The sequence below is a fragment of the Neurospora hispaniola genome (genome assembly GCF_033458365.1).
Source record: "Neurospora hispaniola strain FGSC 10403 chromosome Unknown B0T23scaffold_11, whole genome shotgun sequence".
Lineage (NCBI taxonomy): Eukaryota > Fungi > Ascomycota > Sordariomycetes > Sordariales > Sordariaceae > Neurospora > Neurospora hispaniola.
The window spans coordinates 49,920-75,581 of record NW_026944416.1 but is presented as its reverse complement, the minus strand read 5'-3'; the positions used below and the strand labels follow the sequence as shown (position 1 = coordinate 75,581).

The window sequence follows — 25,662 nt, the reverse complement described above, 5'->3', positions numbered from 1 at the left end:
TGTATTTTTATTTTCTTTAATACAAACTTCCTTTTTAGATTTAATAGTTCTTTAAATTCACTTACGTATATTAGTAGGGATAGGGATTCTATTATTATAACTTAACTTCTTTTAGGGGCCTTTATAATATTAGTTATCTAATTAAAAAGATCCTCCTTATTAAATCCTTCTATAAACCCGTCTTCATCTTTAAATTCGTTTCTAGAATTACAGAATTTATCTTCGGATTCTTCGGATTCTTCTATCTTTTAAATTTTTTAGAGCGCTGCTACTTTTAGAAGTTAGTTTATATACATCCCTATATATCCGACATTTTAGACGATTCTATTAGCCACCCAATTGATATTTAGATTATAAAACTATATCTATAACTATCCTAAAATAACCGGGTAGTCTACTATTAAATTAACTATAAAGAATTGAAAAGCACCGTCTATTAAATATAGTAATCGTAAATTTTTTAAAGGTTTAAATTCCAGATATACTTTCTCGGTAAATAATTAGTCGATAAAAGCCTTACTTAAATATCCTAAATCTACTAGTAATACGTATTCTATTTTATTATTATATTAGGAATATTAAAGGTATATAGAAAAAAGGGTTATATTCTACTTATAAAGTTCTAATGTTGGTGGGTCCCGGGCATTCACTGGGCTGGGCACAGCCCAGTCCCCACTCTGTGCCCTGCCCAGACCGCACCACATCTAGCCTTCCAGACTTTGCCAGTCTCCCTCTCTCTCTCTCTCTCCATAGCACACACTCAATCAATCGCATTCAACCGCTTGATCTCGTTGGTGATCTCACATCTAAACTACTTAATCTAAACGGTTCTATCCTCTAATAATTGAAAGTACAGACGTTAAATCTATTTATTCCCATCTTCCTTCTTTATATCCCTAAATACCCCGGGGTACAATTTAGCCCTAGGGTTCGCTATTTCCCTATTAGGTAGGGGCTACAGCCGTAATAGCTATTAAAATTTAGACCGGGGCTACTAGGGCCGCCAAGGCCGGGTTAACCGTATTTACTATTGTACAATTAGTAACGGGGGTACCGCCTACGCTAGACCTTTAATATATAATAATATTTAAACTTAAATAATTAGATTACTTACCTTAATTACTATAATTAGTATTATTTTTACAATCCTTAACTAAATTTTTTCCTTTACTATAGTTTATATAATTACCCTTATTATAATACTCTTAAAGGACGTCCCTATAAATTTTTATAAACTTTACACGGTCGATATTTATAAAGTCGGGGTCCTTCTACTTATTATTATTACTATAGCCGCCCCTATTATTATTACTATTATCACTACCGCCGCTCGTAGTAACTTAGATAATATTATTACAAAATAATACTTTAGCGTAAACTTTTATAATACCGCAGAATAGGGTCGACCATCCCTTCCAATTGTTACGTTCGGATTAGATAAAATAGTAGGAGACTAAGTTTACTAAGGATTTAAACACCTTCTAATATAAAAAACGGATTTTAATAATTGTATTATAATTATAGTAATTTATTAATAAAATAAACCGAACTTCAAAATCCTTATAATTTAAATACTTTCCAACTTACTTAAGGTTTAACAGTTCCTTTTCTATAATAATTACTAAATCTCCTTACTTATAACGCTCGTTTAAGTATACCAAAAATTCTTCGCCCGTTTTCCACGTCTAATAGATAGAATAGTAAGGGTTTTCTAAAATAAATTAATAATAATTACTAATATTAATTTTAGCCTTACTATTAAGGTAGGCTATAGTATAAAGGAATTTGGATAGCTCGTTAGGGAATTTATATCTATTTATTAATCAATAATTATAAATAATTAAATTCTAAGCGCTATAAGTATTATAGTATTTAATTATATCTATCTCTTTACTATTAAAATATTTGGAATCCTTATAAAGTACTTTATAATAATAATTATCCGAGGGGTTAGGTTGGAAAGGGGCGCCGCTAGGACCTCTAAATCCGCTAGAACCTTTATTGCCGGGGTTTCTAGGACTACTAAGGAATCCTCTGCCTCTATTACCCGGAAATCCTCTACTACTAGGACTGCTATTTACTTCTCCGGAATTAAAGTTAGTTCCCTTATTTAATCTTTTAAGACCGCTATTATTAGGATTGCTACTTATACTACTAAAGCTAAAGCCAATTCCCTTACCCAATCCTCTAAGGTTATTATTATTAGGAACGCCGCCTACTTTATAGATAATTTCCTCGACTTTATTTTCGATTATAGCTTAGAATTTGGCTTTACTTCCAATTTCGGCCTCCTTTAAATTATTTTTAATAATAAAAATTATTTCTTCTACAAAGCGAAGGTCCTTATAGAAGGTCTTATTTTCCTTCTATACTTTAATTAACTCCTCCTACGCAATTTTAGTTACAATACGGACGTTATTACATTCCTTTCTAACTTCGTTAAACGTAGCGTTAACCGTATCGAATAAATCGAACATATTTTAATAATCTATTTTCTTACTCTTAATAACTTTTACTATATTATTTTTATAAATAACCTTTTCCTTTTCAGCGATTATTAATTTATATTTTAAGGAAATATTATTTCTTAAAATTTAATTATACTAGCCCTAGAGGACCTTTAATTAATCTACGAACTATTTTTTAGTATTCTCGAATTTATTCATAGAATTAATGATTACTTTTATATCCTAACTAGTCTTCTTAATATACGCCTCGGCATCGTATTCGTAGTTTCTAAACTTCTCCTACTTAATTATAATATTCTTATTAAATAATTTAATTTTCTTATTAAAGTAGTATAGAAGTTTTATAACTTCCTTATACCCCCTAATTTATTCTGTAAATTTAAGTAAAACCCGAAGGCTAATATTAGAATTATTGCTATATACTACGAATAATATATTAAAACCTTTAAGTAATAAAGGGAATACTATAGTAAGGTCGATTTAATTATCGCTATTATAATCTAGGTTACTAAATATTTTATCTATATAATAATTAGGGGGGATAGCTCAGTTGGGAAGATCTGAGCTTGGCCCCCTTTCGGTTTCATCCGAAAGGTCGTAGGTTCGAATCCCGCTCCCCCCCCCTCTTTTATCCGGTTTTTCGGCCGGATCGGATAAAAGATCTTCCCCGCTATCGCTCTACTAAACGCTCTTAAGAAAAGAAGAACATTTACAACGAAATTAAATATAGGGGCCTACCCTAATTTAAAACCCTAAGTGTACGTAATTAGGCACGTATTAAAAATCTTATTCTAATTAAAGATGCGCCGGCCTCCCCCGCTCCGCTAATAGGGTTTTAGGAATTGGAACCCTACCTTCAAAATCTATTCTAGAACTACAGTTCCGCTCGGATAGAACCCGTCCGGTAATATAATAATTAACTAATTATATTATTTTACCAATCCTAATAAAATCGAAGATTCCAATTAAGAAAGTAAAACCCTACTTTTCTACCCCTACCCTAAAAATAGAATAAAAGAAGAATACCTACTTCCGGAACAAAGAATATTATTAAAGTATTAGGTAGGGAAGTAGGGTTTAAAGGATTAATTAGAAGTAACGAAAGTCCCTAAGACTAAAAGAAATATACCGAAAGAAAATAAAAATTAAAGTAGCTAAGGCTCCCCGGGCCCCCTACGGTAAGGTAGGACGAAGGGTTCGGGTTAGGGTTAGGGTTGAATATAGAAAAGCTGAGGGTTTTTATCCGAATTTCAATAATACAGTTTTTCCCTTAGATTACGAACGAAGCAGTACCGCATACCCCTTGGGTAGACTAGTATAACTAGTTAGCGTGATAAGACAATATATATATATAATAATTAAATTAATAGTTTATCAATAACTAGAATAGAAAAAGAGATATTCTTTACTATATTACGCAATAAAATAAATACGCCCTCGTTGTTCTAAATACTTACTTATTATTCTAGGCCGATAATATCGACGTTGCTAGAATCTCCGACTTACTATTAATAATTATACAATTCGCTAAAGAGTGAATTTCGTAAGAACTATTTTACTACATTAACCTCTACTAAACTTAGTTTAACCGAAACTACTTACTACACTTTAATACGAAGGTTAAATATAATAAAGTATTACGGAGCGCGAGCAAATACTAAGGTAAGACTTTAATTATTGTACGAGGAACAGGAAGAGAATCCTGTACGTACGAGAACTATATAGGGCATACTGTGGATCCGGGGACCGTAGCATACGTGCACGTAACTACTGCACCAATACGTGCACGTAACTGCTGTACTGCACTTAGGCAGCTGCATAGCTGACTGCACTAATGTAGTACAGCACCCTCTATCTATATACAGGAACATGGCAGCAATGCCTGTGACAGTGGGTAGCTACTTTATTGAGAATTATTTTAATTAAGAGCAAAGGACAACGTTACCATTCAAATTCAATAATAGCTCCTTTGAGAGTTATAGTTCATTAGTTCGTAGTAGGTTAATTAAGTTCTATAAGGCTTATCTCTAGTATATCAATTACTATTGAGTTTACTTGCCGACACGCACTAAAAACTTATAGGCACGCACTTTTGGGACTTGATAGCTGACATGTAAATTATGTCGTTTTGGCTGTAAAAATCGTGATTTTCATCGTCATAAGGTGGGCCAGCCTAGTAAATCCCCTATAAATCTTGATCTTTAGCGGGCAACCAAATCTAACAGCGCCAATCCAACAGCGTTAATCTAATAACGCTAATTTAATAGCGCCAACCTAACAGCGCCAACCTAATAGCGCCAATCTGGCGATACTCCCATAGTATTGAGGCCGGGGGCTTAAAATATCTCGTATTACACTTTACAATTAAATACGACGATTAAACGTACATTAATGTAGTGGATATAGTAGATGTAGATAGTTTGGATGGGTGTAGTGTAATTGCGTGTAGTGCAGTGTAGTGCAGTGCAGTGCAAAGTGCTGGTGCAAATGGCCGGTGATGTTGCGTGCATTGAAAAGACGAAATTTTGCGGGCGAAAACGGGATTTACGATGTCAGGTATCATCAGCTGAACCGCCCCAGTTTTCTAGTGGGGGTGCGTACGTGTAAGTTCTTGGTGCGTGTGGGTAAGTTAACTCTTACTATTATAAGGTGTATATCGATCTATTAACGAAGTCTAATAGTTATATACGTATAAAGTGAGTTAATCGCGAGTAGATTGGTAACCACCCATATACGTTATTTATATAGGTATTTAGTTTTATAGATTATTAATACTATAATTTTAATATATTACTACCTTCTATACGGTTGAGGCTCCCTAGCACCCCTCTCGAGCCTTATTGTCACAGACTAGAGGCGTGCAATGTTTCTAGGCCAAACTACCAAAAGATGGAAGAATGTTCTGTTCGCTGGACAGAACATCTAATACACGCTTATATAGCGATGTTACGGTTGAGCAAACCCTATGACACTACCTTCCCTTAAAATCCCGCTCTAGGGACCTTCCCGCTCTGGGGCCCGTCTTGGGAAGGAAAGGACTTAGCTATCTTCCCGCCTTCTTGCGGTCGCTAAGGCTATATAACACTACCTCAAAGTAATGCACTTTCGAATGCGACAGTCCTTGACACATATCAGTCGCGACGGTGTGCTCGAAAACCGTTTCCAATATTGTCATTTGCGCGGAATTAAACCCACGGTATCCGCACCCTGGAACAGAACATAGTGTCACGGACTAGAAGTGTACAATACTTCTAGGCTAAACCACCAAAAGATGAAAGAATATTCTATTCGCTGAACAGAATATCTAATGCACGCTTATATAGCGATGTTACGGTTGAGTAAACCCTGTGACACTTATATAGAGAGTTTCAGAGCATAGTACGGATTGCCTTGTACCTATAAGATCGAAGTATTATTAAAAGAGGAGGGTAAAACGGCCTTAGTAATTAAGGAAGCTTACTATCTATTCTAGCACTTGCGTTAACGATGTGTAAGCTATTATTTACACTCCGAGTAATTTTTATATTGACTGTTATATTAGAATGCGGTAGATATATATCTAAAATTTAAGTTAGCTGCTAGAGTAATGCTTAAAGGCTATCTACGTAAGTAAGGGGGGCTATTTAATAAAGAGTTTACTTGCCGACACGTGTGACGGTTGAAGCGGAATGCGCCGTCGCAACAATATAAGACCACTTGAGTAACCGAACTACCAGCTTCGGTTACTTGTATCCTTTTGCTGGGAACACGAGTTGGCTAGCGTAGTGGTCTGCCACCGCCGTGACAACACGCACCAAAAACTTACAGGCACGCCCTTTTGGGATCTGATAGCTGATATGTAAATTATGTCGTTTTGGCTATAAAAATCGTGATTTTCAATAATATGAGGTGGGTCAACCTAGTAAATCCCCTATAAATCTTAATCTTCAGCGGGCAAGTAAGTTTAATAGCGCTAGTTTGACAGCGCTAGCTTGATAGCGCCAATCTAATAGCGCTAATCTGACAGCGCTAATATAGTGATATTCCTGTAGTGTTGAGGGGCTCAAAACAACTCGCATTAGACTTTACAATTAAATGTGATAGAATTAAATTGAATGCGATAGAACTCGAATGTGACGATTGAACGTACGTGGCAGTGTAGTGTAAAGTGTTGGTACAAATAACTAAGGTAGAGCGATGTTGCGTGCATTGAAAAGACGAAACTTTGCAGGTAAAAACGGAAATTACGATGTTAGGTGTTATCAGCTGAACCGCCCCAGCTTTCTGGTAGGGGTGTGTGCTTGTAAGTTTTAGGTGCGTGTCGGCAAGTTAACTCTTAATAAACCTATATTCGTTATCCCGCTAGTTGGGTTAAGTAAGGCTATATATATATACTAGCCGCGTTAAAGGGTAAATTACGTAACCTAGGCACTATTTGAGCTTTAGCGCGCTATAACTATTCTCGATATGAGAAGGGGCCTAGTATCGAGGAGCTTAATACCTAAAATAAGGTACGTAGTTGTATCGAAGTAGTTAACGACGATGAGGAGAAGAAGGATAACGAGTTGGGGAGATATTAAGAGGTGAGGGTAAGGGAGTAAATAGCGAGAGAGGGAGAGGAAGAGAGGAAGAGGGAGGGAGAGAGGGAGAGGGAGGATAATGCTATTGAGTTATTATTAGATTCCTCCTATCTCTATAAGTTATTTAACAAGCTCTTTGAATTCTCTAATCTACTAAATGTAAGCTTTAAACTGTTAAATATAAGTATTTAGACTAGAGTAGAGTAGAGAAACCCATTAATTTCATGAAAGTATTACTAGATTAGCTCTATCAGATTGGTAGTGTTAGATTTGCTTGCCCGCCCGCTGAAGATCAAGATTTACAGGGGATTTACTAGGTTGACCCACCTTATAACATTGAAAATCACGATTCCTACAACTCAAACGATATATTTACATATTAGTTATCTAATTTCAAAAGTACGTGCCTGTAAGTTTTGGGTGCGTGTCAGCAAGTAAACTCTAAATATATAGATCTAACTAACTAGAAAGCTTATATCCTTACTAATACGGGCGGTCCTAGCTTAATAGGCTCAGTAAAGCCCAATCTTTAATTTTAGATACTACGTATCCCTATAATAGTATAGAAAAGGAGATAACCTCTCCACACGCACCAAAAACCTTGAGGTACGCACTTAAGTCCAGGTAGCAGCTGTTATGTAAATTAGATGGTTTTAGCTATAAAAAACGCAATTTATCATATCTTGAGCTGGGTCAACCCAGTTAATACCCTATAAATCTTAGTCTTATTAGTAAATTTAATAGTGTTAATCTAGTAATACTCTCGTAGTATCGAGGGGTTATATTATACTCTACTCTATTTTATTCAAAATACTTATATCTAGTAGCTCAAAGCTTACGTCTAGTAGGTCAGAGAGTTTAGAGGAGGATAGTAATAACTCTCTAGCCGCCACCTGCTCTCTCGCCAACTACTCCTCTGCCCTCATCTCCTAGTATCTACCTAATTTATCGTCCTCCTCCTCCTCCTTATTATTAATTACTTTAATATAGTTCCGTACTTTATCCTAAATATTAAATTACTTAATACTAGGCCCCTTCTTATACTGGGAATAGTTGTAGTGCATTAAGGCTTGAATAGTAGCTAGGTTACGTAATTTATCCCTTAGCCTAACTAGTTAGGAAGATTTGTTTGACCTTATTAAGAGCGGTAGTACTATAAATATTAGCTCGTTACTAAATAGTTCCCCTTACTTATATAGGCCGCCTTTTGATATTACTTTGGTAGTTAATTTATATTTAAGATATTTATCTACTATATCCTAATATACGAATTAATATAAGGAGTAACCGGATTATAAATAGTAATTGTAATTTACGCAACGTTAGTACAAATATTAAAAGGGGTAATAAACCGTTTTGATCACTAGCACTATCTTACCCTCTTTAAATAGTAACTCCATCTTATAAGTATAAGGGAACCTATATTAAAATCCAAAATTAATTAAATAAAGTTCGAGAAGGGTACTAGGGACATTACTAGAGGGTAGTATAATTTTGAATTTATAATACTAGTAATCCAAAAATTAAGTACCTATATAAATAATTTATATAAGTACTCCCCCATCTACTCACAATTAACCTACTTAATACGTAAATAGGTATTAAACTTTACTAACTTGTTTATATAAACTTTATAATAGTAAATTATATATTAGAGGCAAGCCTTATATAATTTAATTAAACTATCACGAATTAAAAGTGTATAATTCTTTAGGGAGCCGTTGTTAGCCTTATTTAGTAATATAATTCTTTATTATTTATTAAAATAATATTTAGTAAAATAACTAGCCTATTCCTTCTTATAGAGTAATAACGTCTCCCTAATTTATAAGACGATATCCTCCTAGTTACAGTTAAATTAATATTATAAAATAAATTAAGTATGTTTGAAATCTGCTATATTCGAAGAGTAGATTATATACCACTACAACAATAATAGTACTAATTGTATATTAGCGACCTTCCTTAGTAAGGGGTCTAATTTAGCTTTAGCTTTAGTAGTTATTGAAATCCGTGTATAATATTGCTTTAAATTTTCGAAATCCTCTTTATTACACTGCTCCTCCACTTCTTAGCTCTAATTAGAGGAGGGAAGACTTGCTTAATCCTTCTTAAAATACTTAGGGGGTTCTGGACGCCAAGCTTTCTTCCCCCCCTACATTCCATGTAGGGGGCGCCAAAAATTTGGGACAGTATTTTAATATAGGACACCCCACATATAAATTTACTAGCAAAGTAACCCATCTACATACTCAACACCCATACTGCAAATTAAGATTTATTAATATAATATTACTAGGAAGCCTAATAAATTATCTAAAAAGGAAGAATATATATATAATAAGAGATCTAATAATTTATTTTATTTATTGAAGTACATTATAGTATTGTACGTAGCGAATTAAACCCCCTTCTTATTCGTATATACCTCAAACTTCCTCTTCTTACCTTACTAAGGCTCCTCCCGGCTATTATCCGTTTAAATACTTTATTTTAAGTCGGACTATACCTTCGATTAATAACTTTATTGTACTTTCCTATATAGTATCCTCAAATCTATGTTCTTGTAAAAAGAGGGGAATTATAGCGGTAACTACTAAAGAGGGACTACTAAATTTAGGTAATAAAGTTATATTAATAGTAGGGGGTATACACTATTCAAATTTTTTAGGAATTAGTATAATTGGAGGTTTAAGTTAGGCAATTAATTAACTAATTGGCTTACCCCTCCTCTCGCTAAGTAGAAGCTCCCTATCTTCTTTATCCTTATTATCATTATCCTCCTCCTTATTATTAACTTTTTCTCCCATTACTATAATAATATTATCCTTATAGAAATCCTCAATAAGAATTTTATCTATATCCTCCTCGAATTGTATTTATATACAAGGGTCTCTAACAATTTGAGAGAAGGTTTCTAACTAGGCGGCGGGCTATATTATTAACTAGGCGGCTAGCTAACAACTAATAATAATTTTAATATCCTTTTTATTATTAAAAATAATTAGTAAGGGGTATTCTATATAATATTAAGCTTACTAATATACTAGCGGTTTACCCTCCTTATCGATTTAATAAAGGAGACTCTCCTCTATATTAAGTATATTATTATTGTAGATAGGGATATACTCCTATTAATTATCCTTCTTATATTTTTCGAACTATATACTCTATATAACTTTAGCTAGCTTCCCCCCCTCTTTATCCTCTTTCTATTACTCTTTAAGCTACTTTTACATAATATTATTAATCTTCTTTATAATTCGCTCTTACCGCCTAATCTCTTCTTACATTCCGTATTAAGCTCTCTCAATTATTATAGTATTAAAATTATATTTAGAGAGGGAAAAAGATAGACCACTAGTAGGGACTTTATATACTCTCTTCCTTATACGACGGTCGAGGTTAGCTTCCCTCTTACAATCGTACTAATTGCATTATTGAATCTTATTAAAGTTATGAACAGCTTCTCTAATAATTTGAGATATATAAGAGTAATTATTACAAATAGGAGAGCTGAATATATAATAGAAACGGTCAGTAATACGGTTAGCAACCTCGATAACCTTCTTAAAACAGTTCTTATATAGTATTATAGAAGGATAAGTAGGGTCAAATTTAAAAGAGCGTTACTTAGCTTTAATTTATAATAATAACCTTTATCTATTGACTAGCTAAAAACTAGTATCCTCAAATCCATCCATTATATTATAAATTATAAAACTATTAATTACAATCTTGTTAAACTTTCCAATAAACGTTGTACGGTTGAAATTATATTCCCCTCGCTATACGAATTTACAAAGAACTTTCTAATAATAGGATTTAAATGAGGAGAAGACTCTTATATTAAACGGCTATATAATATAAATAGAATATAGCAGTAAGGCAAGGATTTGAATATTAAATACTTTAGTATACTATTTAACCGCTATATTACAATAGCTACTAAACTTATTAATTATAAGCAATCGATATATAGGGTCTATATTAGGGAGCCGTCTTTTACCAATACCAATAGTATAATCCTCTAATTAATAATTATGAATATTATATCTATATTAATTATAACCGAACTAATTTATAAAACTATACTCTATCTTCTTAAAAATCAGTAACGCCTTAAAACTATATATATTAAAGTACTTTAATTAATCGAAGGTAAACTCTATATTCGAGAAGTTAGTCAATAACTTTATAAAGCGTACATTACCGGGAAACTCGTTTTTAATAAATTCTTCTATTAAATCGGTTTTAAAAATAAGGTAAATAAGGATATAATGCCTAATAGTATTACTCTAACAATTAGAGTATATAACTCCTTATTGGCTAAATTAAATATTTCTAACTAATTTAATAATTAGTATAGTGAATATCAAAGGGTATATTATATAATTAGAAGGGATTTTACTTAAACAAAGGGTATTTCTCCCCCCCTCTATCTCTTATACTTTTATTAACCTTCCTTTCATTAATTAACTCCCTCAATACAATAACCTTTACACGACTATTTAATACGCAGCCAATACGGACACTATACTTATTACTATTCTAATAGTCATAAAGAGGGACGGCAACGGCGATATCCTTATACTTACCGAACTAGTTATTTATAGACTCAGTATTCAATTCCTAAAAACAGTATGTGAAATCTACGGCACAATACGTTATGGAGCGCAGTTCTAGATAGTCGGTAATAAACCGGTTGAATTAACACCTATTAAATTTAATTGCTAGAAGGTTCGCCCTTATTAATTTTAAACGGTTAGTAGTAACTATTACTATCGATTACAATATAAGGAATCTACCTCTAAAATAAAAGATTATATATGCAACGATAGCCTCCTCCTTACTACATATTAGCAACCGCGGGCGCCCTCGTAATTATAACAATACCGTTAGCTTACTAATCTCCCGTAGCGACTTCGTATAAGGACCGATCGAGCTACGAGATTGCCTAATTATATATATAATATCCTTTATAGAAGGCGGCTTCCTATAGCCACTACTAGATTCAAGAGAACCGTATCGATCGCGTACGTTGAAATACTACTAAGCGCCAATCACACCAGCGTAGGGGACGAGGGAGTAATTTATAGGCACTAGTATTAGTGAGTTAATTAGCAATTCGATTAATCTATAGATATACTAAAATCTTATTGGTTTATAGCTTCACGAAGTAATGTGACGAAAAATAGCAATTGGGCACTATTGTTAGCGTTATTGTTATATAAAATTTACAATGTAAAAGAACGATTTTGCGCGGCGTTAATAGGCAAATCTACATGGGTCATTTCGGGCACTGTCCCATATTAAAATACTGTCCCAAATTTTTGGCGCCCCCTACATGGAATGTAGGGGGGAAAGAAAGCTTGGCGCCCAGAACCCCCCAAGTAGTTAATAACGTTATAATTAATATACTATATATACCGCTATTTTTAAATATTAGGGAAGGTTTAATCTATAGCGTAGGTAAATTGGGGGTCGCTATTAATTATAGCAACTATAGGGTAGGGGGGTTCAAGCTCGTTAGTTGCGTCCTTAATTAATTGAACTAAAAAGGGAAATCCTTTATTTCTTTTATTATTAAATACTATTAAAATAGAGGTATAGAAGTTTTTTCTAATATAAGGACTATACTTTATACGAAGGGAAGATGATAATAGTTGGTTTTATATATTGCATCGAATAAAATAGTATATAAGAATTTTATTTATATCCGATATTAGGATTTGGTAAGCTAAAACGTATAGCGTAATATATTATCCTTATTGAATTTCTTATACTTAAATATTAGATTACTACTCTAATAATTATTATAAATTCTTTTAATAAATATTTAGGTATTATTATAACCCTTTTATAAATTGTAGTATTGATACTAACGTATATAATAAAGGTTTTTATAAGTTTAGGGAATTTTAGGGTATTTCCTTTTAACTATAATAAGAACGGTTTATATTATAAGGTTTTATTATAGAAGAAGGTTCTTTAAGAAGAGTAACCCTCCGCACACCCACCCTATTCCCTACATACACCCAAAAATCCCCAAGGCAGCTGGTATGTAAATAACCGTATTTTGGGTGTAATCTTACTCGTATTGTAGGTTACCTTAGGGACTTTAATTAGATTTCTAGCTCTCTATACGCAGTTAAGGCCTTCTATAGACGATGTAAAGTAAAGGGGGAATGATTTGAGTGAGATTAGATACGGTAAGGATGGTAATAGGTATTAGTATACGACGTTCGTTATTAGTATGCAACGTTCGTTGTTAGTATACGATATTCGTTATTAGTATACAACGTTCGCTATTGGTATACAATATTATTGGTATGCGACGTGTAAATAGCTGGCGGTGATAGGTATAATTAACTATATAAAAAAGCGTAAAAGAAATAACCCGAAAACGGAATTTACAATATCAGGTGTCATTAGCTGTATAGTCCTATAATTTTTAGGTTTTAGGTATATATAGGGAATAGCGTAGGTGTGCGGAGGGTTATTCTTTAAGAAAGTATTAACTTCCGGATTAATCTTATTATTATATACCTTTTAGTAAAATATAATATAGCCTTCTAATTTGCGTAACGGAGTATAGCCTTAGTATATTAAATCTATTGCCCGGGCAATCTACTTCCACTTAGTAGCCTTCTTAATTTAACATATAATTTTAAATAGGTAATAACGGGTAGTCTTTCATAATATAGACCGGCGCTTTATATTAAAATCTTATATTAGTAGCGGACGAGGGTCGGCGTAATTATAACAGTATATAATCTTAATAATAGAGCTGTTCTCTTTGTAGTTAGGTTTATTAAACTTTTAAGCACGTTGAATTACAATACTAAAGCGATAGTAATAGTAAAAAGCAACGAAGTAAATAAAAAATTCATTATAATTTTCGGTAGTTATTCAAAAGAGGGGGTTATCCGCTAGTATAATCTATATTATATTCTAAGTAATAGAAGAGGTATTAGAAGCAAAACTAGAAATTAAAGAGGTCGATATACGATAAGGGCGTTTAGTAGAAGATATTTATAGCAATTAATTAATATAAAAATTAATTAAATATAATAATTTTACGTACGTTAAAGGCATTGTTAATAAATATAGAGTACTAGTATAAATATATATAGATTAATTATAGTACTTACTGGCGTTAGTTAGTGTAATTATATGTAAAGTGTTAGTGTAATTGGCCGTGTGAAAGAAAGGGAAAAGAAATGACTAAGTTAGAGCGATGTTGTGTAATATCGAAAAGACGAAATTTTGCGGGTAAAAACGGGAATTTCAATGTTAGGTGTCATTAGCTGAACCGCCCCATTTTTCTTTGTGGGGGTGCGTATATGTAGGTTTTTTGTGCATGTGGAGAGGTTATCTCTAGAAAAGACCAAAAGAAATAATTAAATTAAAGAGGATACTACGCACTTTGTAAAAGAAAAAGTTTTGTAAGTAAAATAGGATTTCTTATATTAGTTATTATTAACTAAACTGCACTATTTTTCTGGCTGAAGTAGGTGCATGTAAGTTTTTAAGGAGTGCTAGTAAGTAATTTCTTAATCTAACTCTTTTTCTTAATTGTTAGGAGGAGGAGGAGGGGGAGGAGGAGGGGGGGGGGGGTGGTACGTAACTAAATATCCCATTCTGCTCTATAAATACTTAGTTTAAGCTGAACTGGGCGTTAGGGTGGGAAAATTTGGGACCTGGATAGACTAGCCCCACCCCGGCCGGTCACGACTTCTTACCGTCTAACGCATGACAACAGCTTCTCGAATCTGCACTTACAAATCGCCTTAAGCCTACCACCGCTTGCCGCAAGGCAGTAAAGGACTACGTTCCGCACAAAATAATGCCTGACAAGACACTCACAGTAGCCGCCTACGCAGCTGGTGCCTCTCTCGCCGCCATTACGCTAATCTACGTTTTTGGTCCCACCTATTTTCTCGATCATGATCCATCGGCTAACTCAACCAGCGTGTTCTCGATCAAGAGGAATGGTGCCGTGGGCCTAATCAATCCGGCAAACGATTGCTTCATCAACTCAGTTCTGCAGGCTCTCGCTGGCCTTGGGGACCTCCGCTTATACCTCATCCGGGAGACTCATCGTCGATGCCTGGACGGTGGCTGGGTGTATGCGCAGACCGTCCCGAGCGATGTTTGGGGCAGTGGTGGCGAAGGCGAAGGCGACGAGACAAGCAAATGGCGAGTCCGTGGTGGTGTTCCCGAGTGGAAAGCCGAAGGACTTCAGATGGGTATCGTCACCAAGGGCTTAAAGGATATCCTTGACGCCCTGAACGAGAGACCGATCTACAAAAAGACGATCTCGGCCTCGCCGTTTGTTAGGACACTGGAGATTGCCTTTGGTCAGCGGATCAGTAGACAGCAACAGGACGCCCAGGAGTTCCTTCAGGTCGTGGCTGAGAGGCTCTGCGACGAGTATCATGCTGGCCAGAGAGCGCGAAGCTACGCTATGCGTGGAGCCGAGCAACCAACTACTAAGATGTCTCTCGATAGCAAGACATCAGACAGTGAAGCTCTGGATCGGCCTCTACCTCTAAGGGCCAGTGAGCAGGTCAGTGGCGCTGACCACCCGGCGGCAACGGCCGCGAGCGCGGTTCCGAACGGCGCCGATGAAGAAAGAGCAGAAGAAGGGTTTCCGTTTGAAGGAAGCTTTGAATCTCAGATTGAATGCCTTACTTGTGGTTTCAGACCCAGGCCCACTCAGTCAACCTTCTGCACCCTAACACTAAACGTGCCACATATCCCAACAACAACTCTGAGCGCATGCTTCGACGGCATGTTCAAAACCGAGTACATCGAGGATTTCAAATGTGAAAAGTGCCGGTTGTTACATGCCAAGGCCGTGCTCGAAGCAGATATTCAGCGGTCAACGTCGGAGTCCTCGAGGGAGAAAGCTCGCACGGCTCTAGCCAGTCTCGAGCTAGCTATCGAAACGGATCCTGAGAAGGCACCAGAGGGTGTCGAGTTGCCGGATCCTCGCTATGCTCCCAAGCGGAAGATAGCTCGGCACATCCGTATGACAGGATTTCCCAGGATCTTGGCCATCCATCTGTCGCGGTCGATATACGACATGAGCAATTTCTCTCAGAAAAATCTTGCGAAGGTTACATTTCCGGAACTATTGCCCCTGGGTGGCCTTCTGCAGCAGAGAAAATACAAGCTTCTTGGCGTTGTGACGCACAAGGGTAATCACCATAGCGGGCACTATGAATCCTTTAGACGACAAAACATATACCCACCCTTCTCTAATCCCGGTACCTTTCAACCTTCCGGGGCGTACATATACACCAGTTCGCCTTCAAACATTAATCCTGGACAAGCCATTCAACCAGGATCCGGACAGGCTCCAACACCAGGAGTAGACGGCGGTATCACGCCTGCGAACGAGCCTAGATCGACATCTACGTCTCGGGAAAGAGATACCGACACGAACAGCCTTCGATCTGCGGCCGCCTGTGCGCGCTCAACCTTGATCAAGATTGCCTCAAAACCATCCTCTCGCGCTGGCAGCCCGGACATAACCGGGTCGAAACCTCACAGCAAGACACCAAACACAACTGTGAAATCCAAACGGCACAAATCAAGCAGCCGATGGTGGCGTATCAGTGACGACAAAGTCAAAGAAGCAAGTACTCGCGACGTACTAGGCATGCAACGAGAGGTTTACTTGCTGTTCTATGAACTTGAACGAGAGAATTCATAAACTTCCACTGCCTCGATGAAAATGAACGCTGGATCTCTGTGTGGCTCCTGTGTGTCGTTTATTCTGTTTGTACATCTGATTCTCCTTTCATTTAAATTCAGCGCACAAACCTAAGGACACGGGATACCAGCTGCGCCAATGAGCGGTAAGCAGATAACAGAGCGACTGTTTATTAGCATCACGACCTCTATCAAGTGAGGAAACATCAAGTGTATGAATAAAGCGCGGGGTTGGAGCATGAGTTGCGAACTTGTACCCATCGAGACGTACGCACGCGTTTCGTAACATACTCGGTGTGAACCACATAGATTATCATCCATTGCGAGTACCGACCTTTCATGTATGACCTCATGCTCACTTGTTCATATCTCCGTTGTCTTCGAGGCTGGGATAGTCTGTTTGCGGCTGCAAGTGATCAAAAATAAGGAGAAAGTAAGAAAAAAAAAAAAAAAAAAAAAAAAAAGAGAAAAGAAAAAGGGAAAAACCCTGAAGGAACAGCTACAGACAATTGTTGCAAATTACTAGAAATGTCAATGCCCATGACCCTATATATTTTATTAACAAACCAATGATTTCTCGCCCCATAGGGTTTGAAAGCTCCCTGTCCTGAAATCACCAGGATCGCAGTTGTCACAAAACCTTACTGCCCTAAGAGCTCCTTGGCGATCTTGGAGGCTTCCTCATCGCTAAGCTGCGGTTGCTCACGTTCCTTCTCTGCTTTGGTCGCGTCAAACCGCCACAGTCCACCAGTTTTATCCGCATCACCATGCTCAGCTAGTCCAATAGCAGGACCAAGCAGGGTCAATACACGATCAGGCGCATCTGTGTGGACGCTGAAATATCGTCGTTGCCACATACGCCCCTCGGCCTTTTCTCTGGCACGCGCCTCGCGTTGCGCAACTTCGATCCTGCTCTTCTCTTGTCCCACAGCTTCAAGGTCTCCTTTGAGAATAGCGTTGGCGACCTTGGACCAGGCTCGTCTAGATTCAAGAGGGTGTTGTTTTTCGATCGGGGCAACGGTGAGAGGAGTATGATGCTGTTTCTCGGGATCCCAGGAGTCGACGAGGGTGCTCTTGCTGTTGTGCTTGGCCGCACCAGAATGGATTTCGAAAGACTTTGTCCACTGGCCCGAAACATTGTAAAGCACCTCCTTCTCCTTGCCCGTCGGGTACAGCGAGGCGACAAACGAGTTCTTCTTGCCAGACAGCCAACCTTTGCCACTGTAATCAATCTTGGCGGTATATCCAGTAGAAGAAGTGATGTAAGAAGCACCGTCCAGCTCGATAAAGGGAGAGCCGAAGATCAAGCCCTCGATATGGAGAGATGGCAGGGTAATAAGGAAGGTGTCGGGCTGGTCCGACGTCGGTGATGGGACCGTCAAAACAGCGTGGCCAATCTGTTTGATGTTGATTGTCTTGGAAAATGAGGCCTTTTGGGCGTTGTAGCCCTCAAGTCGGACGCCGGTCGGAAGGTTGGTAATGTTGTAGGCTGTTGCGGGTGGATGATGGCTACACATGCAGAGTGATTAGCATTGGTCAACACAAAGGACTCGTGACGCTGATTATGCACGCACCTCACTTGCTCGCTGATGAGCTCGGTAACGCCGGCCTCGTCCTCCCACTTGCCAAGGAAAAGCTCACCCAAAAAGGGGTTCAGAGGCTTCTTTTCGTTGCCATACTGCTCGCTTCGGCTGGCATACTGTTGCTTCAATGTGGTTAAGAACCACTTGAGAACCAGGAGCGCTCTCTTTGCCGGATCCGATTCTTTGGCAGGAGCAGCGAAGACGGGAGGGTGCTCACACCAGTACGAGCTAAACTCGGTCAAACTAGTACCAGAAAGAATGAAGGGGGGTGCCGTGAGGCTGGCGAGATCGCCGTTGAAGGAAGCGATGGACTGTCAAGGCCGGAAGAGTCAGCGACCCATTATTTTATGCGCGGTGTGTTTGCGACGGAGAGGACAGACCTTGAGGAAGGCACCCCAGCTGCTGCCTCCTCCTGCTGCTGCGCTACTGTTTTGCTGCGCAGAATCCATGACGTCTGGTCGATTGGTATGGGATGTGTAGAAGTGAACGATGGCGGGGTTGGCTGCAGCAGCGTATGTGTGACTTGGAGGGAAAAGGGGGATTGGCGATGAAAGTCGAACTTTGTGTCGAAGGGCGGGCGGACGGACGGGTGCCGGAGAGTCAGGGAGTTCGTTGACTATGTGAGTGGATGAGCAGGTGGGTGCCGCGAGTGGATGTGGGCTTTTTAGGTTCAAGCCAACGATGCGGCTGCGTGTGCACTTGTGGTCGCGAGCTGGAGGCGCCAGGAATTCGCGGGCAGGCGGAAGGAGAGGAAGGAGAAAACAGAACGCTGTCACGGAATTCAGGGTGGAGGAAAGCTACCTCTAGACAACAAAGGTGGAAGAACTGCGAGTCATGGTGGAGGACGACGGGGTCATTGTCATAGGCAGCTTCCCTCTATCATATACACAAGTAGTGTAGTAACACTGACTTCGGACGACACGCATCATAGGATGTCGTATGTGTGGACGAACGGGGACAACAGGGGCAGGGGCAGGGGCAGGGACAAGTAGGGAAATATCCGGTACACCAACACAGTATTGTACTAGACGTCCTGGTCTAGTCTCTGTTACATTGACCCCCTCTGCCTCCGTACCCCCGCCCCACATCAAATGTGGGTCTCCTCAAACTTTGTGAGAGGAGGTCTGTATCAATTTTGAGCATTCCAACGGTCAAGCGCAGTGGATCCTATATAAACTAGAGATTTTACTTTTTATATATCTTTTTATAATAAAGTAAGGAAAAATAGTAAAATATAAAACAAATTACTAGAAGGATAGTCCTTTCGAGTTCTTTCTAAATATATATTTTCCATACAGCTCGGACCACCTATTATGGTAATGCAACTTTAAAGGTAAACCATCGTTAGCAGCTATAGCTTAAGAACTTTTAGACACTCTTTAATTTAAAGTTTGAAAATAGTTATATAATAAACGAAATGGTACGTAGAGGATAGCCTTAGTGAAACGATTTTAATAGTAAAATTTTCTTAGTATACGGCCTACCTATTAAAGTAATATAACCTTGGGGGAATAGTATTCTATTTTTCCACCTTTGGATTCTTTTCATTTCGAACCTTATTAATAGTTGTATAAATAAAGTAATTATATATAGAGAATGGTCTCAATGAGGCGGTTCTAATAGTACCATTTTTATAAAGTATAGACTACCTATTAAGGTAATACAGCCTTGAGGGTGTAAAAGCTTTAAAGTTTAAAGCTTTGTATCTTGATAAATATTAGCTATATAAGAAAATGAAAACTACCATTAGAATCAGAGTAGAAAACTCTATATAAAAGATATCTTTACTTATTCATATTAATTCTATTAGATTTATAATATATAGTAATACTTAGTTATTCTTCTGCAGCCTACGGCTAAAATGCTCAAAATGGCTCAAAACTACTACCGTTAGTGTTTGATCTATACGGAAAAAATAGCATTTTTTCCTTACCTTACCACTTACGAGTCTTACTACACTTTCAGGGTCCGTGCACCAGTCTGTACACTAGATCTAGATTCTACAGTATGGTAGTTAATTCTAGTTAATCTTTTATTTGTTAACTTTTGGAAATACTATATTCTTAAATAACGATTTGCTTATTATAATTACTATAATGGCCCCCGTTCGTCAAACTCAGAATCAAGCCATCTATTAAGAATTCAACTTCGTAATAGAGGCAAGTCACGTTAACTAGATCATTAGCTACCGTTACTATCCTTATTGTACCGCCTAGAATATTACCCGCCTTCGTTAATATTTGATAGAGTACAAGGGGTATACTATCTATTGTATTTAATAATAAATCGCTTATTATAATAATATCCGCCAGTACGCTATTTAATTAACTAACGAATAAAAGGAGAGGGATGACTTTTACGCAACTAAAGCAATCCTACTTAATAGCCAGGGATTTACCTTCTTTAAGAACAATCCTATAAAGATATTTCTTTACTTACGAATCCTACTATATACTCCGCTAAATACTGCAATAATTTATAAAGAGTAGTTACTTAAGATTTATAATTCTATAAGAAAGTAATTTAAAAATACTATTATTGAACCTAGCTGCTTTATTAATATCTTCTTGAATAAGTCCGATAATTATATCAACCGTCGTATCTTCAACGTCTCCTTCGTAATAATTTACGGCCTAACGTTCCATTAGACTAATTATAATACCGGTATTGTCACGGGGCAAGGCGATACTGAACGCATGGGGTAGAATATAACTTATATAATTGCACAAGGAAGAAGGAAAACTATGGAATTTGTACGTGGCGGCTCATCCTATATAGGCGAGGATAAGCCGCATCCTTGGCACACGTGACCGGAGCCTCCGGGAGTGTGTAGCCAATTAGGAGGGCCCGCGTAGGCCTAGTAGCCGCTATAACGGTAGTAAGGTTAAACGGGTTAGCTAATTAGAGAGCGTATATTAATTAGTACTTATAGCTATAGTAATATTGTAATTAAATAATAGTTATAAGTTAGCCCTATAATATTACCCCGGGGTTAAAATACCTTTGGGTATTAAAATATATGGAAGAAAAATTATTAATCCTCTTCCTTTAAGAATTCGAGGCTCTCTATTACTAGGTTTATAACCTTTTCGAGGGTATTTATGGCCGGTATTGCGTATCGGGGCGACCGTTTTATAGTTAGTACTATTATTAATAAACCCGGTCCTACGTTATTATAAACTTTATTTAGGTTATAGGCGGCGTACTTACGCCTTTTCTCTATAGTAGACTATTGTAGGGGGATTAGCAATTTTAGGTTATTAATATTAAATTTACGGAGGATATTAATATAATACTTTATATTATTCATTGGCTCTTAAATTAGTATATAAAACTTATTTTAAATAATATAATACTTTTATCTACTATTTTCGAAATAATAGGTATTAATCCTTTCGAAGGATTATTTAATAATATTTTCAATATTATTTCTATATTTTATTACCTTCCCTTAATTGGCCTAAACGTTTTATATATTATTCTATCTTAATATATTTACTTTTATTTATAACTTTACTATACTAATATAGAAAATATATCTACACTTTATATTTAATAATAGGTTAAATATAATTCGGTAATTGTCAGTTATAATTATTTTAAAAGGTCCTTCCTATAGAAGCAATAGCTTTATTTAGGGGCGGCCGGTAGTAAGGTTTGTAGTATTAAGAAGTATTTTATTTCTAGGGCGGTATTATAGTACGTTAGAACGATAATTATTAGTATTTTCCTTGTAATGTGTTTATATATATTTTACTATTACTGTAATTTTATTAAGAACTTTCCTAAACCGTTTAGTAATTTCGCCGGCTTTAAAATATTCTGTATGTTGTAAATCTAAGAGGTTAAGGGGGTAGGGTTACGCTAATTCGACGCTTATTCGTAGGTAGAAACTATAATTAGCGAAGAAAAAAAATATATTTATTAAATCCGATTTCGTATTATTATTTACAAATTTAACGAGAAGTAGCCAATTAATTTAATTATTCTAGGCCTAATTTATATAAGTATAAAGGTAGCGTTCTATTTTTATATTAATATATTCTATCTATTTATTAGTCTATTGGTGGAAAATTGAGGAGGGTTGTAATATAATACTTAACTTTGCGGATAATGCTTTTTAGAATTGTAATACGAATTAGGAACCTTTATTTAATATAATAGTATTAGGTAGACTATAGAGAATAAAGATTTTATTTATAAAATATTTAATAAATTTATTAATTATTAATATTTCTATTAGAATATAGTATTATATTTTAGTTAATTTATTAATAATTACAGTAATATATTTAAACTCCCGGCCCCTTCTCTTATATAGAATTATAAGTATAATATAATTTATAGCAATATCCTTCTATAATACGAATAATATTAATAACAGTTTTAAGAGGCCTATTAGGGAAAAATGAAAATACTTCGTCTTTATATATTGTAAATACGCTTTATAATATAATTATACTACCTTATTCATACCCGGCTAATAAAAGGACTTATTTAATATTATATATATTTTATTTTATTTTTAGTAGTTTACTAATACGGATTTATAATAGTATTAGATTAATTATAATTAAAGGGCAATATTAGAAGGGTTTAAGATAATTATTGAGCGTTTATATACCCGCTTATTAATAATATAATATTTAGTAAATATTATTTTTCTTATTTCGTATTAAACAGTTTTAGGCTACTTATAGTAGCCTAAATTATTAATAGTAGCGATAATGTTTTAGTAGAATATAAAACCGCGGTAATTAACTTTAACCAATTTATTAGAAGATATTTCTTTAGTATTAAATTTGTAAGAAATAATATAATTTATAAATATAGACGGGTCGAGGAGGGTTTTATTCCTAGTTAGTAGTCGATTATTATTTATATTATTAAGTATATTTTCCGGCTTATTATTAAATATATCGGGCTATATTTGGAGGGTACCCGGTTGATATTTAATAGTGAAATTGAATTAGGAGAGGAAGTGTAATTAGTATATATATTAGGGCGTGAGTTTTTTATTCATTATAAAAGTCTATAGACTCTGATAATCCGTTAGAATTTCGAAACTGTCCTAAGTATTTTAGAACTCCGGGGATTATTCTTTAAGTACTTTAATAATGGTTAGTAATTCCTTATTATAAATATTATAATTATATTCGGTTATAGAATACTTTTGGGAGAAGTAGGCTACTAGGTAGAGGACCCCTTTGTTATTGTATTATAATAGTATACCGCCCGACGTTTAATTTGAAGCGTTTATTTCTACGATTATTAATTTTAATTAGTTGAAAATTTTGAGAACTGGTTCTATAGTAAACGCCTTTTTTATTTCCTCGAAAGCCGTTTATTGGGCGTTGTCCTAAAATTATATAGTTGATTTTTTAGTTAAATTGTATAAGGGGGCCGCGATAATAGAGAAATAGTTAATGAAATGCCTATAGAAATTTGTAAAGTTTAAGAAACGTTGGAGTTGCTACTTCGATTGCGGTATTTCCTATTTAGCGACGGCCTTTACTTTCTTTAGGTCTATTTTAATATTGCCTAGCGTAATAATTAGCCTAAGGTATTTAATATATTTTATATTAAATTCGTATTTATTAATATCTAGCGAGAAGTTTACGTCGATTATATATTTAAATACTTTATTTATATATATTATATATTTAATTTCGTCTTCGGAATATATTAAAATATTATTAAAGTAAGTGGTAGTGTAAATATTTAAAATATTATATAATATATTATTAATATAGTTCTAGAAAGTGCCCGGGGCGTTTTAGAGATCGAAAGGTAAAACGAGGGATTTATAAAGGCTAAACCTTATAATAAAAATAGTAAGCTATTTGTAGCCCTCCTAGATACGGATGCGGTTGAACGCTATAATAATATTGAGTTTTATAAAGACCTTAGTACGGTAAATTACGTCCAATATCTCTTTAATAAGTAGGAGGGGGTAGTAAATTTTTAAAGTTATATTATTAATATTATAGTAATTAAAATAAATACGGACTCTGTCGGCTAATTTTTTAATTAATAATAGTAGTGAGGCTGCTATTAATTGGGAGGGCCGGATAAACCCCTTCTAAAATTAGTTATTAATTTATTTTTTAATAATAGAGGTTTCTATTAGGGATATTGTTGGACTTACTTATATATTATATAATATTATATATATATAACGGATTTACGGGTCCACATTATACTATACTAGTATAAGAGGTTAATATATAAATAATATTTATTATATATATATACCCTATATTTTTAGTTGGATTTATTTAATTTTATTTAAATAAATAAACGTGGTTGAGGTTCTACCATATATAACCCTAACCCTCGTAGAGGGTGTGGGGGGTGGCCGGTACGGCCCGGGGTGGCTTAGACTAGCGCCGTGGTTGCCGTGGTGGCTTGACCAGGGTAGACAAGGACCTTTGTCAACAAAGGAACCCTTTGTTCTTTTAACCTTGAAAAACCCCCAACTTCTAAAATAGATTTCTTAGTCGTTCTGAACCGTATGGTACTGAACAGACTATCTTTAGATTCCTTAGAAGATAAAGAATCCAGCCGAACAAACGGACTGTTCACTGAACAACCAGAAGGACCAGAAAGTCTATAAGAAGGAAGGTTTCCTTCGAGGAATAGAATTTTTATAACTATCTCATTACTAAGTAATACTACTACCATTCTTCTACCTACGCACACAAACCTAATACCATTCTGTTCGTCTTTGAACGCTCTATACACCCATATCAACTACGCATTCGATTTCGTACAAAGCCACCATCTTTTTCCACCCGGAAAGATTAGATCATTTTTTCCTCTTCGTTTTTCCTCAAGAAAAGGAATCCCAGATTTTCGACGCCCTCTTCCAGGCTACCCTCTACGAATCTAAGCTTACAGGTTATGAGCCCGGGTTTACTTCGGTAATCCTTCCTAACTACCAAAAGCCTTCTACCATCCTCGATAATAAATCCCATTGTCCCGATTTTTACTTAGCAAATTTCACCTACTATAAATTCGATTTAGCCTTGGATCCAGAAGCCTACCCCAACCTTATTGAGGATCTCTATTTTAATTCTCAATTTTCGAAAAGCGTCCTCAAGTCTACCGTTTCTTCTTGGGAAGGCCTTGATAATTCCATTAAGGAAGCCGTGGATTTTTTCTATAAATCCTCTCTTTGGGATAACGATAGCTTTTTTAGCTACTCAGAAGAAGGAGAAGAAAATAATAACCTAGTAGCAGAGTTTTTTAAAACTCTATATACTAATCCAGAACGTTGGGAAAAAACCGAAGAGGTTATCTCTAAGTTCGACGAGCTTAGAAAATCCC

At 35.9% G+C, this 25,662-nt stretch overlaps 4 protein-coding genes and 1 pseudogene across 5 annotated transcripts; 3 read left to right on the top strand and 2 right to left on the bottom strand.

Annotated features, from left to right (window-relative positions):
• The first annotated feature begins 3,003 nt into the window (after window positions 1–3,003).
• On the top strand, window positions 3,004–3,090 carry B0T23DRAFT_t426 (annotated as a pseudogene). The gene has a single exon. The product of its transcript is annotated as a tRNA-OTHER (tRNA).
• Window positions 3,091–4,965: 1,875 nt separating this feature from the next.
• On the top strand, window positions 4,966–5,136 carry B0T23DRAFT_327457 (uncharacterized protein; the record flags this gene model as incomplete). Its single annotated transcript, XM_062835620.1, has 1 exon — window positions 4,966–5,136. One exon carries the CDS (start codon window positions 4,966–4,968, stop codon window positions 5,134–5,136), a length of 171 nt encoding a protein of 56 aa, XP_062688043.1.
• A 9,568-nt stretch (window positions 5,137–14,704) lies between these two features.
• Window positions 14,705–17,214, top strand: B0T23DRAFT_390749 (uncharacterized protein). The gene has a single exon (XM_062837896.1). The coding sequence runs from the start codon at window positions 14,877–14,879 to the stop codon at window positions 16,749–16,751; it is 1,875 nt and encodes a 624-aa protein (XP_062688041.1). The 5' UTR covers window positions 14,705–14,876; the 3' UTR covers window positions 16,752–17,214.
• On the bottom strand, window positions 16,862–17,071 carry B0T23DRAFT_408670 (uncharacterized protein; the record flags this gene model as incomplete). Its single annotated transcript, XM_062839320.1, has 1 exon — window positions 16,862–17,071. The coding sequence occupies one exon, from the start codon at window positions 17,069–17,071 to the stop codon at window positions 16,862–16,864; it is 210 nt and encodes a 69-aa protein (XP_062688042.1).
• Window positions 17,215–17,391: 177 nt separating the features above from the next.
• On the bottom strand, window positions 17,392–18,782 carry B0T23DRAFT_408669 (uncharacterized protein; the record flags this gene model as incomplete). Its single annotated transcript, XM_062839319.1, has 3 exons — window positions 17,392–18,259; window positions 18,325–18,644; window positions 18,714–18,782. 3 exons carry the CDS (start codon window positions 18,780–18,782, stop codon window positions 17,392–17,394), a joined length of 1,257 nt encoding a protein of 418 aa, XP_062688040.1.
• Between the last annotated feature and the right edge of the window lie 6,880 nt (window positions 18,783–25,662).

Bases quoted from the DNA above. Each gene is read 5' to 3' on its own strand.
- B0T23DRAFT_390749 (XM_062837896.1), top strand. From the start codon at position 14,877: ATGCCTGACAAGACACTCACAGTAGCCGCCTACGCAGCTGGTGCCTCT.